The 9,910-nt window shown below is 50.7% G+C and overlaps 2 protein-coding genes across 6 annotated transcripts in view; one reads left to right on the forward strand and one right to left on the reverse strand.

The window, feature by feature from the left end:
- Positions 1-7,845, reverse strand: part of COG1 (component of oligomeric golgi complex 1) — a 14,441-nt gene extending 6,596 nt beyond the window's left edge. The window contains 8 exon segments of the mRNA XM_039859776.1: positions 248-825; positions 828-1,038; positions 1,432-1,642; positions 2,196-2,352; positions 4,063-4,233; positions 4,321-4,502; positions 4,652-4,893; positions 7,488-7,845. Coding sequence (XP_039715710.1) covers positions 248-825; positions 828-1,038; positions 1,432-1,642; positions 2,196-2,352; positions 4,063-4,233; positions 4,321-4,502; positions 4,652-4,893; positions 7,488-7,802 — 2,067 coding nt within the window. The 5' untranslated portion in view covers positions 7,803-7,845.
- The window catches only part of SLC39A11 (solute carrier family 39 member 11), a 340,928-nt gene continuing 338,100 nt past the window's right edge, over positions 7,083-9,910 (forward strand). The window contains exon 1 of one of the 5 annotated variants that reach the window (XM_039859787.1): positions 7,083-7,404. In XM_039859787.1, the coding sequence (XP_039715721.1) occupies positions 7,317-7,404 (88 nt within the window). In that variant the 5' untranslated portion in view covers positions 7,083-7,316. The remainder of the gene's footprint in view (positions 7,405-9,910) is intronic. The other 4 variants (XM_039859783.1, XM_039859781.1, XM_039859782.1 and 1 more) reach the window with 4 other exon arrangements.

The raw sequence follows: 9,910 nt of genomic DNA on the forward strand, positions 1-9,910 counted from the left end.
TCAGTCTCATCAGATGGAAGGTAAAAAATCCAGAGTTTCTGTCTACAAAATCCAGGCTAAAAATGAATGAAAAAGTTTTGACATTTGATCTATGTGGCAGAGATAAGTGAAAGAAACTATGAAATAAAACTTGTTATTCCCTTACTATTAAAAGACGTCACGGTTGGCAAGACCGGGTTATGATCAGCAGGAGGCAAAATGAGGATGAGCTGGTGAGCTTGGAAAGAATACGTTTAACGTCACTCACCCTGACAACTGCCGAGCTCCAGACCCGGTGGCCCAGCAGGCTCTGCTGGAGGAGGAGTTCCTTGGCTTCCTGCCACTGGGCCTGAGCAGGAAGGACTTCCTGAGTTTTCCCCTTTCCCTGTTTCTTCAGAGCCCTAGAATCCCTTGCTGGTTTCTCGGAGCTCCCTGGTTTTCCCAAGATGCACTGCTTCAGGTGAGGACACAGTTCTCCCAGTGACTGGCAGAGTCTGGCCATGAAAAGGACCGCATGCAGCTTGACTGCGCTGAGGGCCGCCTGCTGCCCTCGCACTGCTTCTTCAATGCTCTGCAGCTCTGCCCGGATGCAGTCCGCGACATGCCTGATGCACGCCACCGAGTGAGTCCGCAGCATTTCCTGCACAGTCCCAGCATCTGCGTATCTGTCAAAGGCACAGGTCTTGGCTTGCGTGAGGGAGACATCCTTGGACAGTGACGAGTCACCAGAGGGAAGGTAAGCCAGGAGGTCATCCAGCTTCACCTTGAGTTTAGAATCTAGAGCAGAGCAGAAGTTCTGCACACAAGGGCTGACAGCCTGAGCTTTCATGGAGAGCCCGCTGCCGCAAACTGCCCCCGGTTTGCCACGGGGACCCAGGCGGCGTCAGAAGGCAGGTCGTTAGGACTCTCGGACCAGAGGAAGGCAGACATGTTGTGCTCGAAGTAGATGTGTTTGCTTGAAGTGGAATTGCTGGTGCTGCTTTCAAGTTCCTGCAAAGCTGAAACGAGGAGCTCTTTGGAGCTCGTGGAGATGGAGTCAAAGCCCTCTTTTGTCAGAGTCTAAAGGAGAAGAAGAAAAGTGTTCTAATCACAGTTCCTTCCAGGAAATCTGAAAACAAGAGCACTAAGTGGCCATCTGCCCAAGCATTCCAGAAGTTCTCCACCAGGCTTGAAAGATGACACGGGGCTGGCAGAGAACAGTCACCACGGATAGACATGGACGTGTTCCCCACCAACTGACAGAGGCCTGGTTGCTTTTTCAGCGTCAGAATCTGGATCTCTGTTCATTGCTATGGTTCGTTTATCCAAAGGAACCACCACTGAAAGCCATTCTAACACCCTGGAGTAAGTCACAGGGAAAGAATACACTTAGCAAGTGACAGGAGGCTACTCGGTCAAAAGATCACACTAGGACCGGCCATGAAACAGGGACCACATGACGTCCCACCTTACCTGTAATCGGTCGAGGAACAGCTGTTGCATCAAATCCTCCCAGAACAGGAGTGGCTTCTCCAGAAGCCGGCGACATATCACATCCCAGCTGTGACTGGTGGACTCGTTGGTAAGCAATTCCCACATGGCATCCCGGATCCCCGCGAGACCTTTCATGCTCTTCACGTACATAAGCAGGTTGGTGATCCCGTTTTTAATGTCCTCATTACACCTGCAACAAAGTCATTGCCCTTGGGCCTCATTAGAGTTCTGGTTTCACAGCTTTATTGAGGGAAACAGCAGGACTCCACGTCCCAATGTATAGATACATTGATCTCACAGCGTTTCAAAATAGGTGTAAATGCAGCATTTCTGGCTGGACTGGCGGGGAGAGTCTAGCCCCTTCGCCAGGCCTACGTGCCAGGCCTACCCTTGCTTCCTCGAGGTCTCCAGAGGGAAGCTGCGAGCCCCAGACAATGGCTTCAAAAACAGTGCACTAAATAAAAGCTTAGGAGGGGCAGAACTCTGACATAAAGAGAATTTAAAACCCTCTGCATAATACTTTGAAAGACAAGTTCCTTCCTGGTTCTCCCATAGTGAGGGGCTAATCTGCCATGAAAGGTAAGTGACAGGCGGCTGAGTGAGCGGCTGGCACGACCTATTGGTGGCACGCGGAGCATCACCCAGGAGATCAGACCTGTCCCTCATCCCTCACTGGACCCTGGATGGCCCATGCAGGCTGGCGGGTGGGCCCCTGCCAGGCTCGGGAAGGCTCTGCGGCTTACATGTGGGCCCACTGCTGCAGCGTGTCTTGCAGGTACTCCTGGCTGATGGGGTGCGCGAGGGTCCGCAGAGCCGGCTGGAACGCGACGATGGACGCGGGCAGGTGTCTGAACCAGCTGCAGAGCTTCATCTCTCCTTGCAGGACACCGGTGCCCTTCCCTAAAGAGAAGGCCAGGTGAGGAGGAGTCGGGCCATCCTCTGAGTGGCATATTAAAAAGTGGACCTCGAGGGCATTTCCAAAAATCATCTGGTCTTCCCTGGGCAGGCCAGACGGGGCCCCTGAAGCAGAGGGAAAGGAAAGCAGAGAACATGCCTGGGCCTCCCGCTCTGGTCATCCTGTTGGTTGAGGAGAAGGCAGAGCCGGGCAGGGAAGAAGAGGGAGAGCTGGGTGCGGTGCAGTTTCAAAGTAGAACAAAATATGAAAAGCGACGGTTTCCCCTTCCTCGCAGTCCTCCTACCGCCCTTGGAGCTCTAAGGAAAGGATCGACCACTCATCCTGATCACAGCTGTAACTCTCCAGAGGTGACCTCTCCAGAGGGACATGGCCTACGCAGTGGGACTCTGGGAGGCCCAATCATTATGTTCTGTGCGCAGGCACCCTCTGGAGTTGGCAACACGGGGTCCTTCTGAGGTCCCTTGTCCTTGTTTTCTAATGCCATGACAAGTTAGCCAGTACTCTCCTTTTGTGAGAGGGAAAAAGTACTAAACTTAAGCACCTAGAGGGAAACTGAGGCATAAGGAAGCGGTACCCTAGTTGAAAAATAAAGTAAGTCAGAGATGAGACCATATAATTCACATCTCTGTGAAAATGACCACATGGCTGTCACCACATTCTACTCATTCCCCTTCTATCTCTGGCCAAGTCTCTTCCACCTGACCTTTGCGTTCGAGAGTCTCCTAAGCCACAGTCCTCTGTCATCTGTCTTCCTACTGATGATGTCATCCGTCCCCACGACTCCCAACAGCAGCCACGTGGAGAGCACTGCAGATGTGTGTCTCCAGCGAGACCGCGCGCCGCTTGCTCTGTTCTGGACCCGCCATTGCCTGCTCGCTCACATTCCTGTTCCAAGGGCTCGGTCATCTCCAATGCAGTATTTGCGAGGGCGAACTAATCACCGGCCCTTCAAACCAGCTCTTTTTCTAGTAAACTCAGACACCTCCCTTTTATGCCCTCCGCAGCTAACCCATCACCAAATCGTCTCCTTCAAAACAGATGTCTGAGTTACCTAATTAGCTCTGTCTCTACTGCCCCCACAGTCTGGGTCATGATAACAGCCTCCTAAGCGAGCTCTCAGCATCCACTCCAGCCCTGTGGGGATCCACTGGCACATCAAAGCCAACTGTACTTAATTCCAATTGGGAGAAATGCTACCAAATAAAAGTACAGGATGCAAGAGAACATGTAACAGAAGGGCTACCGAGCCTGGAAGGCCCTGGAAGGCTATCTGCTGTCCTCTGGATGGAGTCCAAACTCCCTGGCCTGCTCCCTAGCTCTGCATCACCCGGAGACCTCTGACCGGCCGCATCGCTCCTCATGCTGCTCCCAGCCTCGCTTGCTTCCTTTCAGTTCCTCAAATATACTAACATCCTGCTTGCCTCGGGGCCTCTGCACATTCTCTTCCCTTTGCTTGGAACTTTCTTCCTTGCCTTCTTCACCTGACTAATTCTTAGAGCAATGACCAATATTGATAGCAAATAGATATGTGTGTATTTGAGTTCAAGATCTGCCTCTACCACTAGACTGTGACCTCCACGAACGTGGGGTCCGTTGTTGTCCAGTTCAGAGCCTACCACAGCAGCTGGAAGATGGCGGATGCTCAATAACTATCAGTTCGCTGAACCAGAAGATAAGGCTAGCTCAGAGCTCACCGGCGGGATGCTGGCCTGTGATGGTCTCCAGAGTTGAGAAGAGCAGGCCACATGGCAGGGACGGATCTGGAAGCAGACCTTCTGGTAAAGTGTAGAAAAGAGCATGAGCCTGGTTCAAGGTGGTGGCCAGCAACTCCACTAATGAGCAAATCTGAGCCTTGATTCCAGCACCTACAAGAAGAAACCATTCTTATAAATAAGTAATTTCCCTCGGTCAAGTTAAAAACAAAACGCTCCCTTCTCCATTCCCATACCCACCATGGTGCGGCTGGTTGAGGAGTTTCTGAATAGCCGCCTTTCTGGCCAACAGGAAGTCTGTGAGGGCTTGGCGAGGAGAACTCTCTTCTAAGAGCATTATGGAGCACAGGGCCTCGGCTACAGCTTGGTCAGACATGGCTTGGCATTTGAGCAGCATCTTGCTTTCATGCAGAATGGTTGACCTAGAAAGATGATGACGAAGGTCAGCAGGGAAATCTTTACATCTTAGGAGACGAACCTTGGTACATCTAGAAAGAAGACATAATCCATAAAACTGTAGTGGTGAAGCGTGGTCCTCACCAGAGACAATCTTTATGCTGGGTCCACTTACCGGAAGTGGCTGGCCGCTGCCACCTGCCGGATGAGTATGGGGAATCGGGAGAGGATGGGGCTGTATCGGGAGCCGGAAGAATCCAGCTGGAGCAGGCTGTGAAGGTGGCAGCAGAGCAGGTAGAGCTGTGTGGCATGGAGGTACTGAGAAGCCTCCATCGCGCTCCAGATCTTCTCAGGAATTTCTAAGAGGAGCTTGATCTGGGCAGCCATGCTGTAGAATTTCTCCTGGGAGGGCTGTAGCTGCAGGAGAAGGCACAGTACTAAGTCAGAAGAACAAACAAAAGCAAGGTCAGTGTCTGGCAGGCGTGGGGAGAAACGAGGAGGCATTTTAGGGTACAAAGCTTTCAGGCCGATTCAGTGCTGTTCAGCAAGGCATCAGCGTTCAGCGTAGCAGAATCCCGCCAGTTTTCTCTACCAGTTGCAAACATGTTTGTTCAGTCCCATGGAGAGGTGAAATTAATCTGGTCTTCTCACCGTCTGGTGATCAGCGATCTGTGTGATGTCTCAGGAGCACGGAGTCCTCCACACCACCCCCTGAGTGCGCTTTCTCTTTCCTTTTTCTAATGTTCACTCTTCCCACATTTCCTTCTGCTTCTTTGAGTGCATCAGGGATGTCTCTGCTGGCTGTGCCTCTTCGCCAGCTCTCCACCAACCTTCAACTGGCTCTCAGTCCTCATGCTTCTGTTCCTCTCTGTCTGTTCTCTTATTTCAAAATTCTCTTCCCTCAGACATCACCTCAAGCAGAACACTACTACCATATCTTTATTTTTAGTTTTCACCACTCCCCTGAATCCCAATCAAGCCTCTTCTGCTGCTGCCTGGTAAGTTTCACTGCCATTCTATAATAGGTATATTTAAGACTAAATTCATCTTCCTAGTAAAAATCTTAACCATCTGACCTCCCTATCTCAGCATATACCACCACTCTGCTCCTAAATACCCAGAAATTCACACCCTTCTGGTGGTTTCTCTACAATCGAAGTTTCTGTTACCACTTCCACGATTCTAATGCAGGTCATTATCATCTTACACTTGGATTAATCTAAAAGCACTTCATTTTGCTGTGTTCATTCATTACTCCCTCTAATCTGTCCTTTTCCTTGCTGTCAAATTAACCTGCTTCAAAAGCCATTTAGATCACTTCTTTGCCTGGTTCTAAAAGACTCCTTCCTGGTGGTCAAGGGTTTCCTGTCCTTCCACTACTTTCTTCCAGGGACCCTTGAATCCGCTGGTTTTCATGTGTGGGAGAGAGGGGGTGATTACATCTCCCAGGGAACATCTGGCAATATCTGGAGATATTTTTGATTATCACGACGTGACAGGTGCTACTGGCATAGTGGACAGAGGCCAGGAACGTTTCTAAACATCCTATGTATAGGACAGCTTCTATGACAAAGAATGACCCAGACCAAAACATCAAGAGCACACCAAGGTTGAGAAACCCTCCTTTAATCAAATTGATTACCTGTTTTTAATTATCTTTACATATTTCAGACCCACATTCCTAATCTCATCTGTCCTCAATGCCCCACTTTACTGAGAAGGACCGGAGTCTGAAGTGACTTCCTGCAGAATTCTTATGGTAAGTGTATAGTTATTTTGGGAATCAATCGCCATTATCTTAAAATGTTTTCTAGCGCTATTTGAAATTATTTACCTTTTGCTTATCAACTTTCCACGGATTTAATTCTCTGACTAGATTGTAAGCTCTGTCAGAGCAGGAATTGGGGGACTTCTGTTTCTTTGTGCTTTGAAGAAGGTACTCAAAGTTTTGCGGGTTTGATTGAAAATAAGCCAGATATAACAACTATAAAAATAAATACATTTCTAAAATCATGCATAGCTTTTTAATAAACCGTGAAGCGTGATTCAGTTATAGGAAAGGCTGGCTGTGTAAGGAAGGGGGTCGCGTACTAAATGCACAGCTTGCAGAGAGATGAGGTTTCTCATTTCAAAGGTAAGTTATTTCCAACCTTCTATGGTTCTATTGTGCAAGACCAGGCTACTGACCTGAATCCTCCCAAAACCCAGGTTGTATTAAATTAAAAAGTTCCAAAATGGAGCTAAATTGTACTTTTGCAATTTCTTCTTCCATGTTGCTGTAAGGTTCTTCTCCCAACTTAAAAACAAATTCCTTGTTTACTTTTCTCACTCACACCCGCCCCTTCACGTCGTCATCCATAAGCCAACATTCTTTAGGAACACAAAACGCTGCTAGGGCGTGTTTAGTGCTGCATGCTTCCACACCAGGTCTAATCATTAGCATTTGGGCGGAAGAACGCTTAGGATAACCTGATTAGAAGAATAACCTTAGTTTCTCTAAAACGAAAAGGTTCTGCTCTTAAAAGATTACGGCTTGCTGGCTGGTACTAGCCTCCAACGACGGGTAAAACAGCTATTTGGGGTCGCCAGAAGTTATTCCTGAGTGGGGAGGGAGTGGAAATGAATGACTTCGGGGAAGGTGTCAACATAAAGAAGTCTGTTCCAAGAATAACGTAAGGAAATGTGACATGGGAATGAGCTGAACCGTCTGGCGAGGGAGACCCCTGGCGTTTTAAGCTAACGTTGGACGGAAGGGACCAGTGAACCCACGGCCGAAGTGAGGGGGTCGAGTCCCGGAAGTCAGGGAAGGCTCCTGAGGAAACGGCCGGACCTCTTAGAGGATGGATCAGCATCCAGTGAAAGCGCTGCCGGCTGTCTTCCCGGTGCAGAGAAACTCAGAAAGCGGCGGCAGGCTCTTCCCAAGCGCAGGTGGGGATCCCGCGGGCGTGGGGCGGGGCCGACCCGCCCGAGTGGCGGGGTTGCGGGGCGGGGATCTGGGGTTCGGGACTGACCTGCGGATCCTTCGACGCCCGGGCTGCGGCCGAGCCAGCCTGACGGAGACGGGCACAGTACTGGTCGGTGGCCTTCACGGCGTCCACCAGCCCCTCGGCGCAGCAGCGCATCTGGCCAATGGTGTCGGCCGCCTCGATCAGGTCGCGGTACCGCTCGCCCACCATCTGCCGCAGCTCCTCTTTCTTGTGCTCAATCTCAGCCCGAACCTGGCGCTCCAGCCCTCGGATCTCCTCCGTTCCATGTGTCTCGAAAAGTGCCGCGGGGTCGCGCAGATCCAGCCGCTTCAGCGCGGGGGAGGTGGCTCCGGCCGCCATGGTGGACCCGTCAGCAGCCCAACAGGCCACTTCCGCCCGGCGGTCCGCCCCCGCGCCATCTTGGTTAGGGGCGGAACTGTTCCGCCCACAGGAAGCCAGGCTTCCGGTGGGCGGTGCAGGCCTTGCTGCGGCATTTTTAAAGGGAGACCACGTGGGTTAAATTTGATAAGGCGTCCAGTGTGTCTGCGGACCCAGCCTCCCAGGGCGAAGCTCTTCCAGCGCAGGTGGAGCCTTTCCTGGTCCGAGTTAGTTGAGCGCCCGCCCCGCCTGCTTGTAACGCTTCCTGGGGATGCTCGTGGCTCTTACTCAACCCATCGCAACCCGGGACAGTGGTCTTATTCCTGCGACGACGCGGTGGCACTTTTGGTCGGTCCCCTTTCCCTCGGAACCTTGGAGTCTTGCAGCCGTGGGGTGTCTTGGGCCAGCGGGGAGCTGGGTGGACGCACAGAGCCCACCGCCGGTGCTGGACTGTAGCTGTGATGCACAAACCGAATACTTCGCTCCCTGCATGACCTGCTGGCACTTGGTGTGAAGTCTCCTCTGGCGTCTTTATTATTTGGTATTTTCTGTGTTTTCCAGTGCTAGTAAAAGAGAAGTTTGAGTTACTTTTTATTCATTGCAAAGAGTAGCTTCACAGTTGCCCTGAACTGGGACAGAGCGCAGAGACAGGCTGCCCCCTAAGGCAGCGGTTCCCAACCTCTTTGGCACCAGGGACCAGGGCTCCTGTGAGAATCTAGTGCCGGATGGTCTGAGGTGGTGCTCAGGCCATGATGCTAGTGCTGTGGAGCGGCTGCAAATGCAGATGAAGCTTCTCTGGCTTCTCTGTTGCTCACCTCCTGCTGTGCGACCTTTTCTTAACAGGCCATGGAGTCACACCTGTGTACGGCCCCAGGGGTTGGAGACCCCTGCCCTAAGGGATGTGTGTGTGCGCGCGCGTAGTGTTGTTTGTTTTTCTCTTGATTAGTTCTCTGGGGTTTTCATTTTTGTTTCAAACCAGTGTTTTCCAGCACTAGTGGTTTCCCTGGTCCTATTCTTACACAGAGTACCAGTGTGGGGGTAGGGAGGGAGGGCAGGGATCATCTACAATCCTGGGAAAACAACACCTGAGGGATGTTGTGTATGTGTGTGTTGGGGGAGGGGGCGACACCTAACACTGACTGAGTAATAATAAAGTTTGGAGAGTGTGGCCTGTTTCTTCTAGGTATTTCTAAGACACTTTATTAAAAAAATTATTATTGAAGATTTCATACTCATACTAGCATAGGGAGATTGGTATAATGTGCCCACCATCTAGGTTTCACACCAACTCATGGTCAGTGTCATCTACATCCGTGCCCGCTTCCTCTCTCAGCCACCACCTCCATTTGAGGCAAATCCCAGACATCAAAGAATTTCAATCTGTAAACAAGCCATTAATTTATAACATTCTAGTTTATCTCACAATAGCTCTTTAATGTAGAGAATATTCTCATTTTACAAGTGGAAAGCCTGGGACCCTGAGAGGCACTCGAGTTTACTCAGTAATAGTATCATTTTCAAACCCTGTCCTCTCGATTATCATGTACACACCGGCCCTGCGAGGTTTATAGGAATAATTCTACGCATGACAAAAACCCAGAAAGCTTCTTATCCCTGCCCAAGTCACGTAGCTAATAGATGACAGACTCAGCACTTGGACTTTAGAAATTTGAATTCCTGGCTCGTGCCTTTTCTACTTTGTCACACAACTTCCCACAAACTCAAAAAACACTCTCTGGTGGCGGGTCTGCAATTCGCTGTCACTGCAGTTCCATTCTGTAGGAGACACTTGTCAGGGTCTGGCTGCCCAGCATCTGCAGAATCTCTCCTGTTGTCTTGGGAAGAAGTCCCTCCGTTATGGCGAGACCTTTTCCCCTTAGAGCTCCCCTGGGGGCGGCCAACCAGACACAACTACTTAGCACTTTAAATGGAGAGCTAGTAATACCAGGAAGCATGCATAGTGATTTCATTTTGATGGTGACAGAGGTACCACCTACAGCATCTACCCTCCAGGGGCAGCAGTGCCCAGCTACTGGTCCTGACAGTGGTGCTGGTGACAGCTACGGGCGACCACAATGACATTCTCACCA

This window comes from Pteropus medius, unplaced genomic scaffold (genome assembly GCF_902729225.1).
Source record: "Pteropus medius unplaced genomic scaffold, Ma_sr-lr_union100, whole genome shotgun sequence".
Classification (NCBI taxonomy): domain Eukaryota; kingdom Metazoa; phylum Chordata; class Mammalia; order Chiroptera; family Pteropodidae; genus Pteropus; species Pteropus medius.